At 47.5% G+C, this 22187-nt stretch overlaps 1 protein-coding gene across 1 annotated transcript; it reads right to left on the bottom strand.

The window, feature by feature from the left end:
* Nucleotides 1-490: 490 nt before the first annotated feature.
* Nucleotides 491-21175, bottom strand: LOC124657988. Its single transcript, XM_047196445.1, has 5 exons — nucleotides 20451-21175; nucleotides 2731-3325; nucleotides 2058-2185; nucleotides 1544-2012; nucleotides 491-556 (listed from the first exon to the last, which is right to left on the bottom strand). The coding sequence occupies exons 1-5, from the start codon at nucleotides 21173-21175 to the stop codon at nucleotides 491-493; spliced, it is 1983 nt and encodes a 660-aa protein (XP_047052401.1).
* Between the last annotated feature and the right edge of the window lie 1012 nt (nucleotides 21176-22187).

Here is a 22187-nt window from a genome sequence, read left to right as displayed (position 1 = left end):
AAAAATCATTTTTTGTTTGGTTTCGGCCCGGTGTTGTAAGTATTTACCTATTTCTTCTTAACCAATGAATGACAAAGCTTTTGCCATCGTTTGAAAAGGAGGGGCTAAATATAGAATTCCATGCATCAATTACTTGAGCAAAGATTGTAAACCTGCAATCGTATTTAATCTAAATTAGGTGTCGGGCTCGTACCAATTACCATACAAGGCAAATTTAAGCTAGCATTTCAAATGAAGCTCCTCTGGCTGGTACGAGTTGAGTTGTGAAAATTAAATGCACCATTTAACGAACAAATGCAGTTACATACGTACGCAGCTAAAGCAAAACGATCGATCTAGCTCTCTAGCTAGAGAACAACACCTGTACTACTATTCAAGTGCGCGACCCCTCAAGCAGCTATTCACTAGTCTCATCTGCTACATAATCTGTTTTCCCCTCGAGAACTTGTGCTATTTCATCTCAGTTTCTCACAACTCCAGTGCCAGTGGTTTACGAGAACGTTTGCTGAATTTCTTGCACCAGCTCTTCCGCACTGAGCGCACACTCGATTCCAATCTGTGGAAAGAAACTACGTTAGGAATTGTAAGGAACTCACATGTTTGCTAAAGAGAAGGGTCGTAACGAACAATGCATTTTAGTTAGTACATGCATGATAGAACAGTTGTATAATGGAAGGGTAGTTGTCAATGTTGTGCAAGGAAATCCATGATACCTAGCTAGCAAATATGTGTATCACTTATACTTACAAACATTGTGCAAATATATGCTCATTAGTTTGGTTGCAAATATATGTTGGTCACATTTCACATCAGCTAAGATTTTTTTGGGTGAACAAGTGCATGTTAGGTAGGATCTAACTTTAGGTAGGATCTATGTGATCACTTTTTTGAAAATACAATTTTAAAAAAAATCACAAAAATAAAACGCACATCCACGTTATATATACAACCCCAAAAAACTACAAATATAAATTCGACCCAAATTATTCACCTCACATTTATCTTACTTGAGTTGAAATTTATTGGACTTTTAGATTTATAGCCTATAGGCATATTGTATGCAAATTTACATTTTTTTAACAATTTATAAATGATTTTTGTGATTTGATCCTAGGATAGATCCTATACATGTATCACCTTGCGTATGCCATTCAGGTCGCCCTATTTTGAAGGTGTCCGGTCCAACCTATTCACATAGGGCATTATACCATGTACACTATTTCACCAAACTATACTACATACTCCTAGGAGTAGTCGTGAGCCCTATTTTGAAGATGTCCAGGTCCAACGACCTAGCCGTCCAGCCCACATTTATGACTAGTGCAGCTTCAGCATATGCGTGATTGGCCAGTAGCCTTACATGCACTTTACACGGGAACCTCGCATGAAACAAATGCAATCTTCTTCGACTTTAACTGGCATATAACTATACATATGCAGTGTTTAATTGGTCCATGCCTTTACTTTGTTCATGCTGAGGAGTGAGGAAACGAAAAGGTAGGGCAAGAAGCAGCCAAGAACTAGCTGGACGTAAGGTGCATACCTTGACGGTGAAGGCGTTGACGTCTGTGTCGTCGATGGTGCTGATCTTGGCGTGGAGGATCTCCAGCGCCGGCGCCCGTCCCTCCAGCGCGGCGATGATCTTGACCGCCTGCCCCGGCGCGCGGTGCGACACCGTCTTCAGCACCAGGTTCGCGCCGGCGAACTCCACCCTCACGTCGGGGAGTGGGTTGGTCGGGGGCAGCAGCAGCGCCTGCCGGTTGGCGTAGACCGACAGCTCGGCGGTGATGGCGTCGAGCGAGGGGAGGTAGGAGGAGGCCGCAGGATCGTGGCCGGTTGGCGTCATCGCTGGTGACACGTATGTGGAGCCGGAGATCAGTGGTGGTGGGAGGGGCCGGAGAATGTAGGGGCTGCCTGGCGTCGGCGGCGTCCTTGCAGGGCTGATCGGGATGACGAGGCGCGGGCTCAGCGGCGGCGTGGATTTGAGGAGCGGGCTTAGCGGCGGCGTGGATCTGTGGAGCGGGCTGAGCGGGAGGCGTGGACTGTATGACGACGGCAGCGGCCGCGGGCTGAGGACATGCTCGGTGTAGACCTTGCGCTGCTTCTTGGCCTCCAGCGACTGCTTCACTTGCTGCAGCTCCTTGATGTAGTCCACCACACCTCCTATGATTGATGCCTGGTCACCCTGATTCAAAAAGATAAAGCATATCATGGTCTTACGACTGATGAATGAATTAAAAGCATAATCCTGCAGCACCTGTCTAAGCTCAGGGTTTCCGAGAAGAAAAAGCAAGTAGCTAGGCTTCACTTTGTTTAGCTAGGCCGGTCCATGGCCGTGCATTCAGCGACTCAGCGTGCATGCACTTGGCAAGCAGTGTTCTAGCTAGCACGTACGTTACGTAGGACCAGCTGATCTCAATTCCGAACGAGGAAGATCCGTGATCAGATTCATGTTAATAATGATATCTATGGGCCGGAGAACTAGCAGTACTCCCTTTATCGGAAAAGCAGTACTCGTAAAGTAGTACCCGTACAACATATGGTAATAAATCATCGAACAGTTAGTTGCCTAACTCAAACGAATCAACATCTTAACAGTACAGATCGAGTTTACGTAGTACGTACTCAAATATAGGGATGAATAGATAGACATGGGTAGGTTGACGGAAAGCTATGCACCACGCATGAATAGATGGAGTAGACGAGAGGCCGGTAGTATGATGAGCTTACCCGCTTGACATAGAAACATGGCATGAGAGACCGCAGCACTGTCAGGTGCTCGTTCATCTGCTTCCTCCGGTTGCGCTCCACCGTGATGTGCGGCGTCTTGGGCGTCGCGCCGCCTCCCTCCTCCGGCGAGTATCTCTGCCTCTTCTGCGTCTTTGCGGTGCCGTCATATTCGTCCTGCGGCGCTCGTCGCTTGCTGACTTTGTTTCCCGGCGCAGGACCAGCCTGCAGAAGCCCAGGACCACCTCTGCCGTGGCCGCCGGTGGTGGGGCTTAACGCGGCGGCAGGGCCGTTCACGCAGTCCTCCCACGTCTCCAGGATCCTGAATAGGTCGTCGGCGTCGGAGGGGAGCTGGAACTCGCCGTCAACGTCCACGAGGAGCTGATCGCACAGCGCATCACCCATGATCGATGCTTTGCACGTATGCAAACTTACCACCTTGTGCTTGCTAGCTGCTAGCAGAGTGGTGTGGGGAAGGATGTTGTGCGCAAGTGGAATATTGGCTAGACACAGCTTTGCTTCTTTTAAGCAAGGAGCTAGAGTTCGGCCGTTTGCTTTTGGAAGATGGTCATGAGAAGAGACGAAATGACATAAATACCTGAAGGGATGTATGGTTGCAAGTGTGGTGATCGGTGAAACGGTGTGTCACACTTGGTGGCCCCAACGACAACACTCACTAGTGGAAAACAGGGCTTCCGTGGGAGCCTTTTGTCGCGGGCGCGCCTGCACCCGCGACAAATGGCCTGGCCACGTCGCCCCGAAACCATTTGGAGCGCGCGGAGGCTTTTGTCGCGGCCTTTTGTCGCGGGCCGTATTACGACCCGCGACAAAAGGGAGTAGGAGCGACGTGGCCACCCCTTTTGTCGCGGGTCGTAATACGGCCCGCGACAAAATGTCCCCGCCCTATATATAGAAGCAGCCAGCCACCCCCCACCTCATTTTTTCCTTGGTGGTGAAGGTGGAGGTGTATGCTAGCTCATTTTTTCTACATGTGCACAAGAGGTGTTTGATGGAATGCTTGTGAGAGGGATGCCACTTGGTTTATTTGATAAGATTTCTCCTCTTTTGATCCAAAAAGGTTAGCAACTATTTTCTCGACTATATATATATGCATAGTCCGTACAATACTAATTTTAGCAAGGTGATTGCATCTGATACATATATAATTGTACTTATGATGCAGATGAGTCATCCATGGATGTACGGTAACCGATGTGCTCCCGCTTTCGGAGAGGGCGTGAATTCTTTCCTGCTTGTGGCCGAGGCCAACAAGTCGAAGCAAGGTTTTATGTGCTGTCCATGTCTAAAATGTAAGAACGAGAAGGATTACTCTTGCTCAAGAGATATTAAGAGCCACCTGCTTCGGTTTGGGTTCATGTCCAGTTATAATGTTTGGACCAAGCACGGAGAAGAAGGGGTTATGATGGAAGACGGCGATGAGGAAGAAGATAATGATGAGAAGTATTATCGATCTATGTTCTCTGAATGCTTTGATACCGCAATGGACGACAATGAAGAAGAAGGAGGTGAAGAACAGGCATCGGATGATCCCGTTGATGATGATCTTCGTCGGACCATTTCTGATGCAAGAAGAGACCGTGACACGGATAAGGAGAGGTTGCAGTTCGACAAGATGTTAGAGGACCACCACAAATTGTTGTACCCAGGTTGTGAAGATGGGCAGAGAAAGATGAGTAGCATATTGGAATTGCTGAAATGGAAGGCGGAGGTCGGTGTGACTGACTCGGATTTGAGAAATTGATGATAATATTAAAGAAGTCTGTTTCCAAGAAATAATGAATTGCCCGTCGATACATATGAAGCAAAGAAGCTTGTCTGCCCTCTAGGATTAGATGTGCGAGAAGATACATGCATGCATTAATGATCGTATCCTCTACCGCGGTGAGAAGTACGAGAATTTGAATAAATGCCCGATATGTGGTGCATTGCGGTATAAGATCGAAAAGATGACCCTGGTGATGTTGAGGGCGAGCCACCCGGGAAGAGGGTTCCTGCGAAGGTGATGTGGTATGCTCCAATAATACCACGGTTGAAACGTTTGTTCAGAAACAAAGAGCATGCCAAGTTGTTGCGATGGCACATGGAAGAACGTAAGAAAGACGCGATGTTGAGGCACCCCGCCGATGGTCGGCGGTGGAGAAACATCGGGAGAGATTTTCCGGATTTTGCGGGTGAGGCAAGGAACTTATACTTTGGTCTAAGTACGGATGGCATGAATCCTTTTGGGGAGCAGAGCTGCAGTCACAGCACCTGGCCCGTGACTCTATGTATCTACAACCTTCCTCCTTGGTTGTGCATGAAGCGGAAGTTCATTATGATGCCAGTGCTTATCCAAGGCCCAAAGCAACCGGGCAACGACATTGATGTGTACCTAAGGCCATTAGTCGATGAACTTTTGGAGTTGTGGGCCAAACCAGGTGTACGTGTGTGGGATGAGCACACGGAGCAAGAATTTGACCTACGAGCGTTGCTATTCGTAACCATCAATGATTGGCCTGCTCTCAGTAACATTTCAGGACGGACGAACAAAGGATACAATGCATGCACACACTGTTTAGATGAGACTGAAAGTAAATATTTGGGAAAAAGCAGAAAAGTTGTGTACCCGTTCAATCGTCGTTTCCTTCCGCGCAAGCATCCCTTAAGGAAAAAAGGCAAGCATTTCGATGGCGAGGCTGACCGCTGTCCGAAGCCTGTCCCCCGTAGTGGTGCTGATATATTTGACATGGTCAAGGATTTAAATGTTATCTTTGGAAAGGGTCCGAGCGAGTCGACTCGTTCCGAAAGACGATGACGGACACGCGCCCATGTGGAAGAAGAAATCTATTTTCCGGGAGCTAGAATATTGGAAAGTCCCGGAAGTCCGCTCCGCAATCGACGTGATGCACCTGACCAAGAATCTTTGTGTGAATATTCTAGGTTTTACGGGCGTGTATGGAAAGACAAAAGATACAACGAAGCACGGGAGGACCAGGAACTTCATAAAGGACGAAACGGCAATCATCCGGGGCAGTTTGTAGGGCCTCGCCAGCCTATGCTCTTACCAAACAAGAGAAGGAGATCTTTTTTGAAGCCCTATTCGGTATCAAGGTTCCGTCCGGTTTCTCGTCGAATATAAAGGGGATAGTAAATATGAAGGAGAAAAAATTCCAGAACCCGAAGTCCCATGACCGTCACGTGCTTATGACACAATTGCTTCCGATTGCATTGAGGGGACTTCTACCGAGAAAATGTTCGACTAGCCATTGTGAAGATATGTGCATTCCTGAACGCAATTTCTCGGAAGGTAATGGATCCGGAAACTTTGTCGGGATTACGGGAAGATGTGGTCCAATGTCTTGTCGGCTTCGAGTTGTTGTTCCCACCATCCTTCTTCAATATTATGACGCACCTCCTCGTTCACCTAGTTGAAGAGATTAGAATTCTCGGTCCCGTATTTCTACACAATATGTTCCCCTTCGAGAGGTTCATGGGAGTCTTAAAGAAATATGTTCATAACCGAGCTAGGCCGGAAGGAAGTATCGCAAAGGGCTACGGAACGGAGGAGGTCATTGAGTTTTGTGTTGACTTTCTTCCCGACCTTAAGCCGATTGGTGTTCCTGAATCTCGGTATGAGGGGAGGCTGATCTGGAAAAGGCACGCTAGGAAGGAAAGCAACGGTGTGGAGGGACAAGATTTCTTTCAATCAAGCGCACTACACAGTTCTATACAATTCCAGCTTGGTGGCTCCGTACATCGAGAAACATAAGAATGTTTTACGAGAAATAAACCCGGGCCAGCCCGAGTCCTTGATTACAAGTCAACACATGAATACCTTCGGCGGTTGGTTGCAAAGACATCTCATTAATGACCCATCCGCGGTGGAGCAGCTGTACTTGTTGGCCAGGTTACCATCTTCAAACATATGTACATTCCAAGGGTACGAGATAAATGGGAATACATTTTACACGATCGACCAAGATAAAAAGAGCACCAACCAAAACAGCGGTGTCCGCTTCGATGCAACGGACGAGAATGGGCAGACCACCACATATTATGGATACATAGAGGAGATATGGGAACTTGACTATGGTCCCACTTTTAAGGTCCCTTTGTTTCGGTGCAAATGGGTGAAGCTCAGCGCTATACATATTGACGATAAGTACGGTATGATAACAGTGGATCCCAACAATCTTGCGTACTCGGACGAGCCTTTTGTCCTAGCCAGCGAGGTGGCTCAAGTTTTCTACGTGAAGGACATGTCTAGCAAATCAAGAAAAAGAAATCAACAAAAGAATACATCAATCGAGGAGCCAAAGCGCCACATAGTTCTTTCGGGGAAAAGAAACATCGTGGGAGTGGATGACAAGACGGACATGTCGAGAAGATTATAATAAGTTTAAAGAAATTCCGCCCTTCACGGTGAAAATTGACCCAAGCATCTTGCTAAATGATGAAGATTCTCCATGGCTACGGCGTAGAAGATCACAACACTAGATGGCGATGTAATAATGTATTCTTCATATATAGTTCCCAAGACAATCTCTACATTTATGTAATAATGAAGATTAAACCGTGCTTGGCTTGTTGATCCGCTTGGCAAGGCGTATCGATGCTCCTTTTATAGGCACGGCACCGCTTCTACTTTGTCTTATTCCTTCGACGGGCCGTCGTGCGCTACATGCTTTATCTCATCGAGCGGTGCGTCCACCCACGCGTCCTTATCCTGCCGACACCTTTAGTCGCGGTTGCAGCCACCAACCGTGACAAAGGTTACCGACACATCCTTATTATCCTCGCCGACATCTTTAGTCGCGGTTGCAGCCACCAACCGTGACAAAAGGCCCTCCTAGATAAGCCTCCCCGATCTTTTGTCGCGGTTTGAGCCTCCACCCGGGATGAAAGTTTCGCGCGCCACTTCGTTCCCGCCTATTTTCTTCCCGCATTCCCGCCATTTTTCCACTATATATATGTAGGCTTGGACTCTCATATCTGCAAACCTCATCACTCTCTCCCATGGCTTCCATCGTATGTCTAACACCCCGGGAGGCGGAGGCGCTTTGCGCCTCGAACTACCCCTGCCCGCCCGGCTACCGCGTCCCGACCGGCTGGTTGTTTGAGCGTCGGAGGCGTACCGGTCCCTCCTATCCCTGTAGGTGTGCCACGCGAGATGGCCATCACGAACCACTACTATTTCGAGCTCACGCCTGAGCAGCGGAGGAATCCCCAGTGGCATCCCGACTACAGCCCGACTTGGGACAGCTTCTTCATCAATCGGCGTGAGAGGGCGGTTGCCAGGTACGAGGAGGACGGCCCGCCTCCTTCGAACTTCAACGAGGCCGGCCGTCGGATGTGGTGGCGCGGTCGGACTCTCCAGAGCGTCCTGGCCTATCGTGGCCCCCGCCTGCGCTACCCTCAATCCCAGCCCACGCGTGGTCATCCGCCGAGGTTCGACAACCGCGACCCCGATGCTAGCGACGATGACGTCGGCGACTTTGATGACTACAGGTGGCGACGTGTATAGGACTAGGCACGACTATGATTGAATGGCTCCAACATTCGAATCCGGCCATGTATCTTATTTTTCGGTTGAGCTCTGTACTTTAATTTCAGTTCAATCGTAATAAATTTCGTGTCAACCACTTTATTGAACAAAAACAACCGACAACGACTTTATAAACTAAATTTCAACTAATAGAACCGACAACGACTTTATTGAAATTACAATAAAATAGATAAATTACTAGTCTAGTCTCTACTCGTCGTCGGAGGTTGTCTCCGTCCAAAGGTCATCCCACCGAGGGTCGTTTTCGGTCCAAGTTGTATTCGAGTTCTCGAGCTCGAAGGCGGCGACGGCCCGACGGTGGCGCCTGTTGGACCTGCGTTGTGCCCTAAGGTTAGCAAAGAACGCGTCGGGGGACCGCGCCCTCCACTGGCGCATCAACTGCTCGTCGCGCTCGGCGATGGAGATCCTCGCGCTGCACTCGGCGATGCCGGCGACGGTCCTCGTCGGTGACGAGGCACGGCGGTGGCGCGAGGAACTCCGCCTCCTCTAGCGATTCAACATCCGGGAAGTTCATGTCGTGCCCTGGCCGCCGAAAGCGCCACGCCGCCGCGTCGTAAGCGCGCGCCGCCTCCTCCGGCGTGTTGTACGTGCCGAGGGTGAGGCGGAAGCCACCGGCGCGTATCTCGGCGGTGAACCTACCGCTCGGATGCACTCGAACGCCACGGAAACCGGACGCCCCTCGACGACATGGAGGCATCCCGGAGATGAATGAGCGGAGGCGGTGGCGACGTGTGGTTGCGCCCGCACTCGTCGCTCTATATAGCGCACGCGGGGCATGGCACGTGTCAGCGGTGGCTACACGTCGCACGCCGGCGTCGGCGGGGTGAGGCACGTGGCAGCGGTGGCTACACGTCGCACGCCGGCGTCGGCGGGGCGAGGCACGTGTCAGCGGTGGCTACACGTCGCACGCCGGCGTCGGCGGGGCGAGGCACGTGGAAGAGGTGGCGACACGTGGCACGGGGACGCGACACGAGTGGATATGATGCGAGATGCAAATAGTTATATGGATATCATATTCATGTTCATTGGATTTTTCTGATCAATTTTCATATATAAAACTTTTCTTTTTGAGTTACCATTTAAAAGTTATTGAAATAATAGTTTTTATTAAAAAAAACAGAAAAACAAAAAACAGAAAAAAACAGAAAAACAAAAACTGTTGCAGGCCTGATCCGCGTGAAGCGCATCGGCCGTTGGATTCCAACGGCCTGGAGCCGTTGGATGCGCTTCACGCGGATCGGCCGCCTCCCCCTCCCACCCCCTTTTGTCGCGGGTCGAGCCACGGCCCGCGATAAAAGGACCCCCCTTTTGTCGCGGGTGGTGGCACGACCCGTGATAAAAGGGGGCCTTTATCACGGGTCGTGCCACCACCCGCGACAAAAGGGGTTAGGTATAAATACCTAACCCCGCGGGCGGAGCCTCCACCCGCGACACACGGAGGCCAACACTTAGCGAAAATCACGCCGCCAGGCTGCCGGATTTTGCCGTGCCGCCATCACCGCCGTCGATCTGCCGCGCCGTCGCCGCCGTCGATCTCCTCTGCCGCGCCGTCGCCGCCGTAGGCCTCCTCGAGCTCCTCCGCGAGAGCTCCTCTGCGCGCCGCCGCCGCGCGCCGGCCGCCTCCTCGCGACCTCCCCTGCCGCCGCGCCACCGCCGCGCGCCGGCCGCCTCCTCGCGACCTCCCCTGCCGCCGCGCCACCGCCTCCTCGCGACCTCCTCTGCTGCCGCGTCGCGCGCCTCGACAGGTAGCCACCGGCGCGCGGCAGTACCGGCGGCCGCGCGCGCCGTCGCCCCTTTTTTTTTTATTTCTTAGTTTTCTTGTTAATTAGTTTTTTATGTATTTAATTGGTTAGTTTTTAAGTTAGTTAGTAATTTAGTTAGTTAATAATTTAGTTTATGTATTAAGTTAGTTAATTAGTTTTCTTGTTAATTTGTTTTTATGTATTTAATTGGTTAGTTTTTAAGTTAGTTAGTAATTTAGTTAGTTAATAATTTAGTTTTTAAGTTAGTTAGTAATTTAGTAATTCACGCGTATATGTCAACAATCCATGTGTGTATGCCAAGTTCCGCGCGAAACCAACATTTTTTGTGTCATGTGTAAAAATGACAAGCAAATGTCTTGTGAAACGACTATGCAAACACATAGAACATCAAGATGTATCTGTGACATTTTGTTGTAACCGCCGCCGACACACCCCTCTCGCAAACACCCGCCGACACACCCCTCTCGCAAACACACCGCTCTCGCAAACACCCGCCGAGACCCCTCTCGCAAACAACTGACGTCGACTCCCTCCCCCCTCGCAAAAACCCGTCGCCGACACCCTCCCCCCTCGCAAAAACCCGTCGCCGACACACCCCTCTCGCAAACACGCGCCCTCTCCCTCTCGCAAACACGCGCCGACACCCCTCTCCCTCTCGCAAACACGCGCCGCCGACACCCTCTCCCTCTCGCAAACACGCGCCGACACCCCTCTCCCTCTCGCAAACACGCGCCGCCGAGACCCTCTCCCTCTCGCAAACACGCGTCGCCGACACCCCTCTCCCTCTCGCAAACACGTGTCGCCGATTAGGGTTAGGGTTTGGTTTGTGTTTGATTAGGGTTAGGGTTTGGTTTGTGTTTGAACATTTACTTATCGATTTAATTCTTTTGCGAAACAATGGATCAATTCGAACGGGACTTGGAACAGGAAGACATATTCGCGGACATAATCCGCGATGGTACAGAAGCCGACCGAGCCGACTCCGGTGATGGAGAAGACCGCGGCTCCGGTGATGGAGAACCCGACGGCTCCGGTCATGGAGAACCCGACGGCTCCGGTGATGGAGAAGCCGACGGCTCCGGTGACGGAGAAGCCGACGGCTCCGGTGACGAGGTATTAATGGATTTCTATATGTACATATGTATTGAGGCATTAGTATAGAGGCATTAATGCAATTCTATATGTATTCTCTTAGGCCTCCGAAGATAAGATAGAGAAACGAGGCCCGGCAAAGAAGTTGACCAAGAAAGACCACTTCACAATTGAAGTTATATCACCGGAAGGCCAACCGGTGGTACCCGAGAATGTCGGAGTGAAGTTCAAAAATCAGTGCGGAGTTGTGGTTAGAGATCGTGTCCCGATCACTGTCAGAGAATGGAACAAGACGAAGAATGTGTCCGAAGATCAGGTTGCCGATAGGTACAAGGACACACTTTTCACAGACCTCATGGCACATTTCACTTTGCCAGATTTGGGATCGGAGTCTGAGAATGCTAAGCAGCGAGCGCTAGTGAAGAAATGGGCTCTTAAGAAGATGGGGGAACTTTTCCGGGCGTATAAGAACCGGTTATGGAAAAATTATAAGAAAGACAAGAAGCCTCCATTATTCGAGAACTACCTAGCGAAGCGGAGCATAACCGGGAAGAATTTGTGAGGTACAAAGAATCGAGAGGAGGCTGTGAACACTGTCAGCGAAAAACAAGAAGAATGCAAGCGAGAAGAAATATCACCATCATACGGGGCGAGGGGGCTACGGAAGAGCCATGCCTAAGTGGGATGCACAAGAGGCTGAGATGGAGCTGAACGGGATCACTCCGGAACCCACGCGAGAAGGATGGGACATAAGGGCTCGAAATTGGTTCCTCGCGCATGGCCGTGAGTATGACATGAAGACAGGGAACATTGTTGAAAGTGACACCGGGGTTAGGGTACCCAGGCAAAAATGGATTGAAGTGACGACAGATATAAAGGCGGGAAAACTAAAGTTTGCTCCCGATAGAGAGAAAGACTTGGCGACGCTTGTCCTCGGTAATCCCGAGAAGGGAGGACGAACAAGAGGCTTCGGCCCTAGTGTTCCGTGGTCGCTTGGGTTTCCGGCCGACGCGGAGACTTATAGAAGCCGAGCGAGAGCTAAACAACGCCGAGCTGGAGGTGCGAGAATGACCGGATGGCCGAGTTCCAACGCCGACTTGACCAGCAGCAGCGGGAGCTTCAGCAGCGGCAGCGGGAGATAAATGAACTAAAAGGACAGCGCCCGCCGGATAATACCGCTGAAATATCTCAGCGACGAGACAGCGAGCGTGGCCGACTCGGAGGCCCCTCCTACACGGATGATGATAGATGCCGGTCCTGGCGACCCCTTGGATGGAATCAAGGAGACAACACCTTGTGATCTCCATGAGGTGTTCAGGAAGGTTTCTGTTAAGGTGGCGGTCGGCTATGTCTTACCGGCATTTGGACTTGAAGGTGAGCCGGCAACATGGCATGGCAATCCGATTCCAGCTGGCTATGCTCGTGTCGGGGTGGATTCAGTTGTCCCGCAGTGGGAGACATTGGAGCTCCATATCCCTGGAGGTGATGGGGGGCTTACACTCAGAGAGGTGCTGGGGAGAAATCATTCTCCGGGAAAAGAAGAACATCGAGGCTGCCGGGCTGGGTAGCACCTAGTACCGGTCGTCCCGGCAGGTCACCATCACCTCCTCCAGGTGATCGCGAGGCCACCATCACCTCCTCCTACCGATCACATGTCGACACCATCACCCCGTGGGTACGACGTCGACCACGACATCGGTACTCCATCTCCATCTCCAGCGCCGCCGCCTCCGCCCACTAAGACTCGGAATGCACCCAGCCGGAAGCGTTTCAAGAGTCCTGTCCCCAAGAGGTCGCCCCTCCCAAAAGTACCAAAGGTTCCTCCCCCCCGTCCTTGGGATCTTACTGTCGAGGAAAATGCGGCCGCTGTTGCGAAACACAACTATGATCATTTCCATAAGCCAAAACCTCCAGCGCCAGAGCCATACACAGAGAAGCAAATAGAATATGCTACTAGTTTTCTGAACACACCATCGCAGTATGAGTTACACGAGAAGAAGGATGACTATACACGCACTCTTGCGAAGGTAATTGACCAAAAGAAGGATGAAAAGGCTAAGGAGAAGGACATTGCGGCACGAGCAAATCATCGGCTAGAAGTGCAGATGAGAAAAGGTCAAGTTCAACAAGTGCACCCCTCAAGGCCAAGCAAACGACAAAAGGCAAAAGAGAAAGGAAGTTCCCCTCCTCGGTGCTCAGCCCAAACAATCGATCCCAGCACTCAAAGTGTTTAATGTTCCCAAGGTGTACGAGGAACATGGTGGTGGTGTCAATATGGAAGAAGCTGCAACTCTAGCGGCTCAATGTGGAGTTACCGTGGACGAATTGTTTGGTGCCGCAGATGCTGCACTACCCACTGCTGATAGAGCTCCTAAATTTGTCTACGGGGAAGACTTGGTCAGCAGAGAGCAGCTGCATAAACTGCCAACACATATGCGGAATTTGCATCAGTGGTACCTTGATGCATGCAAGGAGAAAAAAATGTACATCGTGGCGAGTATACCATGGGAATATTACTACCGAAAGGAGGAGATCCATATTGAGATGAATGAACTCGGCAGTTATTCAATCTAGAAGCCCTCGACAAATCTCTCATGAGTTGCTATTGCTTGTAAGTTGTTAACTACATATAAGTTCATTTTCATTCAGTTCATGTTCGTTTTCATTGCATATATATACTCATTATATCTTATGGGTTCTCTTTTGCGGACTGAAGATCGGTGAGTGCAAAAGTAATAATATTATCAATGTTGGGTTTGTTGACCCGGATAAAATACATGTTGAAACGGTGAAGCATAAACGCAAAGAAACGGGGGAAACCTACTAAGGTTTTTGGGGCAGCAATATTTCTGTGATTCAATATTGTTTCCTTACAACTACGAGTGAGAGTCTTAATGATCTTTTATGCACATTCAATTTTTCTTACTCGATGTTAAGTGTAATTCCTGACGTATATATGCATAACATGTGCAGCTTCCACTGGATTCTACTAGACATTCAACCTGATAAGGGAATAGTTGAAGTAAGAGACCCACTGAGTAGAGGCCTGGACGGGTTCCAGGACTTGCAGAAGTTGCTCCAAGTGTAATTTCCTTCATCGCCGCGCTTTATCTTTCGTGAGATATCAATTAATTATCCACTCATTCAATCATTCTTTTGCCTGGCAGGGCTTGGCAAGCTTTGAAGAATGTTCATAAGGACATTACCTTTGCAAAGAAGCTAACATTTACTCCTGTAGCGTGCCCCCGGCAGCCACAAGGGACGAATCTATGTGGATACTACGTTTGCGAGTCCATTCGCATGTTAACCACTGAGAAGCAGAACAGAAATAAATTCGACGTAAGCAATAACATTCACAACTTTATTTATTATCATCAATATTTCGTTATCAAGACTGATATAGTCATACTCATCTCATTTTCGTATATAGGTCGACTTCATGCGGGACAGACTCCAACCAAAGGAACACGCACTAGGAATCGCGGAGGAAGTGGCGGGACTTTTGCTTAGAGAAGTAATAAACAACAAAGGCTTGTTTAGTCCAGATAGTTGTTCTACCTCCAAATAGACGGTCGTTAGTACCGTTTGTCGATCGTGAGCTCCATGTATATATGTAGGGAACCTACGAATATGTGTAAGGGGAATCGACTTCGCTTCCAATATGTGTTTGATCGATCTATATATATATATAATGAATGAATGTGTACAACTTCTAGTAGCGTACAAATATATGCAACTTTTATTTTCGAACGAAAAAAATGAAATAACAGGCGGTCGGTGGCGGGGGGAGGGGTGCTGCACCCCTCAAACCCTAAAGCAGAAGCGTTGTGCGCGCGCCACGTAGAAGGCCTTTTGTCGCGGGTGGTAATACCGCCCGCGACAAAGGGCCTGTGCCCTGCGCGCCCCGCGGCTGCCACGTGGTGGACCTTATGTCGCGGGTCGTAAGTGACCCGGGATAAAAGGCCACCCTTTTATCGCGCCTTGCTTGTCGCGGCTGGCCGCCCGCGACAAAAGGCCCTAACCACCCGGATCAAAAGGCCTGTTTTCCACTAGTGACTTTGGCCATACTTGTTAGGGAAACTCGAGGCAGGGCGATCATAACGGATTAACCAGATCTGGTGATGCATGATTTAAAGTCTTATAGATACATATATAATCAAATCACACAATGGTGTCTAGGTAGGTGAAATAACATTTTATGTCTTCGTCTAGTGCTTTGGATCATTTAATATTAAGGATGACTCAAAAATTGGGTTCCGGTAGGATAAGTAGTTAGGAAATATCACACTCTAGGATAGTATCCAGCTACATGTAACATTGTCCGTCACAAGAGAGACACAATTGCCAAAATTTTAGAGTCATCTCCATCAAATGTGACATACAGCCGAGATTTAATTGGTCCTAGGCTTGTGGCATGGAATGGTCTAGTAGGGCGGTTGGCAATGGTTCAATTGTCACAAGGGACTGAGGAATTTCGCTAAAATCTACATAAGGATGGTAAATTCGTGGTTGATTTTATGTATAGAGATATGGAAATTTGGAAAATGAAGGTGGCTCTAATTGCTAAAAAATGCTGATTACCTGTGTAAGGTGTAATCCTTACCAAGGACAATCTTGTAATACACAACTGACATCGAAGCAAAAAAAGTATGTTTTTTCCACCATGATGAGACAATTAAGCACATACTTTTTTTTTACCATGCACACTTAATTACTTTTCTGGTGTATGTACTCTTTCTATATGGTCAATCATAAAGAAAAGTTGTTTGCCGACTATATTTTCTTAGACACTCGACAAATACCACCCCAAGACGAGTATCTGGGAAATCACTCAACAATTAATATTTTTTTGAAAGTAAACTTTTTTGATAAGCTTTTTTATGCCTCTAGTTGCAGAAAGCATCTATCGAGGAAGTTCACCTTCTTAGGTTGGTAATTTCGATATAAAAGAAAACCTTTTTTGAAATAGCCAAGACTTTTTGAGTTCATATTTTTAACTAGGCCTTCCTTTACCGTTAATATATGTCAAGTAAAATCACATTTTATGTAAAAATAAATATTTAACATTTTTAGAAATTAGGAAAAGAGAAATAAGACCTAAAACTTCTCTCACCCTTTTTTTTCTCAACAATCCCGTCACTCTCCTCCACCCTCTCTTTACTGCCCTCTCTTTACCACCTTTTTCTCACTTTGTTTTCCATCATTTTCCCCTCTCGTTCGCCTTTCCTTATTCTCACACTAATTCACCCGCTCATTGTTTCCCCACCACTCCTTTCCCGCCCTTTTTCTTCTGCCATCGTGATCCTATATATATCCCCTCAAGATTATGTTTTGGTCCATTAATGTTTTAGGTGATCCTTGTTTTAGTTAGAAAATATGGTAATTTGAGGAATCTCTACGGATGCCATGTTCTTCATACAAGAATGAATGGCATCCCTAGGGAGTTTCTCACGGCACCACCATATTTCACCATGATGCCCTCTATTGCCTTCATGAGCCCCCGCTGAATATACATCAATGTTGTGTTGCATCATACTTTAGGTGATCCTTCAGTTCATCAAATAACTTGGTAATGTAATAAATGTCTCAGGAACGTCATCTTCTTCATACAAGAACTGAATGACATTCTTCAGCGAGTTTCGCATGGTACCATCATAATTTACCATGATGTGTCCATATTTTAGGTGATCTTTATGCACCCAAGCAAAGTTTGTAATAATGTGGCCTTTCATTGAGTTTATCTTGGGCCTAATCCTTCCTTTTACATTTTTAATGATAAATTGAAGTAAAGTCAATATCTTTTAGGTTAAATATTGTTTAACCTTTCTTTGGAACTGTTTAGTATGAAAAAATAAATTAATAACTAAAACTTGTCTTGGCATGGAGTCATGTTTTGGGTATTTCTAAATGTTGAGAACTTTATGGAACAAATTTTTGCATAAAAGTGGTGATTTGAATTCACATCCACATTTTCAATGTTAAAGGAAGACCTATTCACAAGAGAAATTCAAAAATATATGAAGCTTCCTAATAATTTGGCATATTTTCGAGTTGATCTTGTGAATAGGCGTTCATGTACCATACTAGCTAGATAAATGAAAAATCAATGAATCAAATGTTTTACCGTTATGGTTTTTAAGTAACAAGTATTTACTCTTTATGTCTTTTATTGTAGGTCAATGTCAATGGCCATGCAGCATGCTGCTGTTGGATGTAGAGCCAGTAATCCAAACTCGCTGAAGTTTATCGTTGAGGTATGCTTGATATTGTTCCTATAGTATCTTATTGTAGACTTTCATAAAATTTTGTATTAATTACTTAATGCATGTAGTCCCTGTGTTGGAAGCATTGGCACATTTTATTGTTGCTGCGTATGGGTAATTATATAGAGCCGACAAAGCCACGAACCAAGTGGCTTAGCAAACACGTCAGTAGAATACTACTTGCTATTGCTTTGCATGTTTGCCAGATCAAATCAAATGTCATTGTCAAAAAGATTAAAATGATAAGCACAATTACTAGTTGTATTTTTCAGTACACAATTCATCAGATTAAAAATTAACTCATGATTTTTTTTCCTTTAGCAGTATTTTTAGACAAGTTCACAATATTACCACTTGGAATTCACCTTTTAACAAAGAATGCCGATAGACATATTCTACATGTGCTTTGATGATGAGAAAGATGATGTACTTAAGAAGAAAAATACTAACAAATACATACGCGATCTTAAACACTGGCTAGCGGGATGTCGTGGAGGCGTATGGAATCGAAGAGACCACAATCGGTGCCTTCAAATTTGTTGTCGAAGATAATAAATTTTGCCTTCCTATAACCCCTTGTGATGTGCATGGATTCCAAGATCTTACCAATTGTCAACAAACTTGTCCTACTTAGTAGTATTTGTTGTCTCAGATCAGCTACATTGACATTGATGATGCTATGGAACTTGATAGTTTGTTTAATGTAAACTATTGGTTATAATTTCTTGTGAACAATTCATATTAATTGGTTATGTAGTACTAATTTGGTTACAAACTTATGTTACTCTGTGAATGAATCACTATGAATTATATATCCATTCTGCATGTGTAGTATGAACTCCGACACAAGGCTACATAAAGTTTCTGCAACCCTAGGGCATGTTTCAGGATATACCTAGTTCCGTACAGTCCTTTTAGGCAACCGTTAGTAGTGTGCACATCACATTCATGCATTTCTTTACGCCCTCACACACATTTTTCTGCCATGCCTTCTGGCCAACAACAAATCCGAATAGATAAGTTCGATGATTTATTTACTTTACAAGAGGTGGGGGCATCTCGATCAGAAGGTAACGGTGCAGCTCAACTCCTGGAATTCCAATGATGATGTCGGAAGATGATGCTGCGACCTCCACAGTTTAACAAGAGATCCACCACCGGTGACACCGATGCATTAGGATCCGACAAGGGAACCAAATTATGTTGACACCGAGGCCACGTGCTCTTGGTGTATGTCGTCGACAAAGGAGTGCTCTTCAGTCCTTATGGCAATGGAGATGTATAGTTTTTATTAGTACTTCGTGGTGATTTGTGAAGGAGCTAAGAGTTTGTGAAGACCGGTGATCATCTACTTAGTGTGAAGACCCCTATTTTTAGTTGGGTATGGATTAGGTGTCCTAACTCAAAGAGAAGCAGATTGGTATTTGTGATTAATGACTTAAATTTGCGTCAGCCGCTTCTCTAGTGAGGACACCCGATAGATCCAATTATTCGACCCTCATGACGCATCCTCATGTTTGTGATACCTTTTCCTAGCTCATTTACATACATGCGATCTATTTTTACCCAAGATATATTTCCGTCGAGTTAAATGTGTAGGGTGTTTAGCCTACCATTGAAAACAAGCTATAATGCCAACATACAATAAGATTTACGATCCTCACCTATTCTTACCCCTTTATTATATGTAGTTGATGTTTCAGTAGTGCCATAGATTAAGACGGTGTATGCAGTTATGGAAGTCGTGAATGAGGGAGGCATGTACACCGGGGATACGATGAAAGGCATCACACAACATGCTAAGTGAAGATGGGAATATTTAAGATTGGTCTTTTATTTTTTGCAAGTTGATGGCTATGCTCCTTTACTTTATAGAGCATGTCGGAAGCAGTCGCTCCTATCCACTCCTACCAGGGAGGGGAGCCCCAAGTATTTGTCAGTGAGGGATTCGGTGACAATATTCCGCAGGTTGCATACCTCTTGTCTGTCCCCCCTAGCTATCTGTCTAAGGGAAACTTTCAAATGAGTAATGGTTACCAGTCTATTATTCTAACAAACCCTTCGATGACTTATCAGTAACTCTTGCCAACGAATATGCGTTCGTAACAAATCACACTCAGTGCTCCTTTGATTCATTGGGTTTTAGAGGATTTCTGTATGATTAAGATCCTATGTTATTTTTTCTGTAAAATATGTTTGATTCATGGGATCATATCCTATAGAAAGTAATTCCATGAGAATTTTCTAGTGTAAATTCCAAACAAAACAACATTATTGTTAGAATCAAAGAGAATTCCTCTTTCATAGGAGTCAAGTAAACATGGCATCTTCATCCTATATGTTTCCTATTTCTATTCATAACCTATGAATCAAAAGATCCCTCGGTATGTTATGTTTCAGTTTTAGAAATTCGACTTAAGCATGCATATGTATTACATCTATTTAGAAATAACTATTTCTCAGATAACTAAGAAACATTATTTGTGCAAAGATATACACTATGCAATGAGGACGGGAAGGTAGACATTATAAAAGTCCATGGTTTTGGGTGGTAGCCGTGATATGCCTCTTGGTGTTTTTTTCTCAAATAATTCTGGCAGAAAGAGTGATATTACTTCGCGTCGGACAAATGCTTATTTCTAGTTTTTTTTTGCGAAACACAGCACAAACGAACCACTATAAATGCACGCCCGCACATAAGAAACTGATCCGACGGTATTGACATTAATAAAGTCATCATAGACATATTGCTACTAACAGAAACTTCAATATTTTTTTTTTTTTTTTGAATCTCAGCAGGAGAACTGCTGGTTTCATATATAGATGGAGAAAAAAGCTGTACAGAAAAACAGGGCGGTGGTGATCCACCGCGAGACGAAGGTCTACTCTCCCCTTACAAGGTGCCTCGCACCGGCCAGCACCCAACTAGAGGCTTCGTCCGTAATAAGTCGGACTAGGCTAGGCACACTCAGTTCTTTATTACAGAAAACACGTCTATTCCTTTCCCGCCATATCTCCCAAGCCACCAAAATGGTCAACGAGGCAGCTCGACGGTCAGTACCCGCCAGCTTGGAGACCGCCCAGGATAGGGCTCGGTCGTCACCATCAGGTTGCCGAATGGCTGGGCAGGCGAACAAACCCGCAGTGTGATCCCAGACCTCCCTAGCCCAAGGGCATTCTGCGAAGAGATGCGCCGGGGTCTCGAGGTTTCTTCGACAAAGAGGACAGAAGTATTGGTTCGGCATCCCAAAATGAAGCAGCCTATCCGCTGTGAAGACCCGGCGCTGCAACAACAACCAGAAGAAGAACTTGCACTTTGGGGGCGCCCAGGCCGGCCAAATATGACGTAGCGGGGACTGTTGGGTCTCTTCGAACTGTAGCGCATATGCTGAGGAGGCGGAGTAATTCCCGGACGTGGACTTCCACCGAAAGGTGTCTTCAATATCAGGGTCGACGTTGCAGCCTCGCAATATTTGCCGAAGTGAGATGAAGTCGAGCAAAAGGTCGATGGAGATCCTCCCGCGAAGGTCCATGAGCCAGTGGTCGTTCTCGAGAGCATCGGCCACCGTCCTGTTCTTGCGCCGAGAAACCTCGAAGAGCAGGGGCCATTGTTTCTTAAGTGGTTCCCCGACCCAACTGTCAGCCCAGAAGCTAGTTCTCATGCCGTTTCCAATGGTGACCTCAGTCATCGAGGCGAACAAGGCCTGGTCAGCATGGGATGGCTGCTCCAACAGCCCCGACCAAGGTTTGGTCGCCCCGGTCATCGCTTGCCAAATCCAGCGTAGGCGCAAGGCGTTGTTAAAACGCTTCAAATCCAGTACACCGAGGCCGCCCAGCTCTCTAGGGCGACAGACGAGCTTCCAGGCCACCCTACACTGACCCGGGGTACAGGCGTCCTTCGCGGCCCAGAGCCAAGCACGTCGAAGCTTATCGATCTACTCGATCGCCCAAGAGGACAGAGGGTGCGCCGTCATAATGAACACCGGCAAAGCCGATAGGACGGCCTTGAGCAGGGTCAGCCGACCCGCTCTGGACATCAGCCGACCCTTCCAGTGGCCAAGCCGTGCCGAAATCTTGTCGATGAGGGGTTGGATGTCGATTTTCCTTAGGCGACGGAGGGATAGAGGCATGCCCAAATAAGTGCACGGCAGGGTGGATACCCGCAGCCCAACCGGCTGCAGAAGGTTGTCGATGTTGATGTCGTCGCAGCGGATCGAGATGGCTTGGCTCTTGGAAAGGTTGACCACCAATCCAGAGACCTCGCCAAAAACCTGCAGAATGGCCTTCGTCATGGAGATCTGGGCAGCCGCCGGCTTGATGAAAAGGGCCACATCATCAGCGTAGAGGGAACAATGGATAGACCCCGCCAAGGGTGAGGGAGGCCAGCCTCAGTAGCCATGGCGAACAGGCGGGGCAGGGGCTCCATGGCAAGGATGAACAGGAGCGGGGATAGGGGGTCCCCCTGCCGAAGACCTCTCCGATGGGCGATGCTCGCGCCCTCCTCACCGTTGAACAGCACTCGTGAAGAAGCGGTGGACAGGAAAGCCGCAATCCAGTTCCTCCAACGCGGCCCAAAGCTGCGCATCCGCAACATATCCAAGAGGTACGTCCAGGAGACAGAATCGAAGGCCTTGGAGATGTCGAGCTTCAGAAAAAGCGAGGGGGTCTTTGAGCGTTGCAGTCGACGTAGAAGGGCCCGGACATAGATGAAGTTGTCCTGAATACAGCGACCCTTAATGAAGGCGCTCTGCTCAATGCCCACGAGGTCGTCGATCC

Source organism: Lolium rigidum, chromosome 1 (assembly GCF_022539505.1).
Source record: "Lolium rigidum isolate FL_2022 chromosome 1, APGP_CSIRO_Lrig_0.1, whole genome shotgun sequence".
NCBI lineage: Eukaryota > Viridiplantae > Streptophyta > Magnoliopsida > Poales > Poaceae > Lolium > Lolium rigidum.
This window is presented reverse-complemented; position numbering and strand designations above follow the sequence as displayed.

What these genes read in the sequence shown, in the direction of transcription:
- LOC124657988 (XM_047196445.1), bottom strand. Translation starts at nt 21,175, where the DNA reads ATGACCGGGGCGACCAAACCTTGGTCGGGGCTGTTGGAGCAGCCATCC. An exon ending in CATGTTTCTATGTCAAGCGG is followed by an intron (nt 2,186 to 2,730) that starts GTAAGCTCATCA and finishes TTTTTGAATCAG; the next exon opens with GGTGACCAGGCATCAATCAT. An exon ending in GTCCTCAGCCCGCGGCCGCT is followed by an intron (nt 2,013 to 2,057) that starts GCCGTCGTCATA and finishes CCCGCTCCACAG; the next exon opens with ATCCACGCCGCCGCTAAGCC.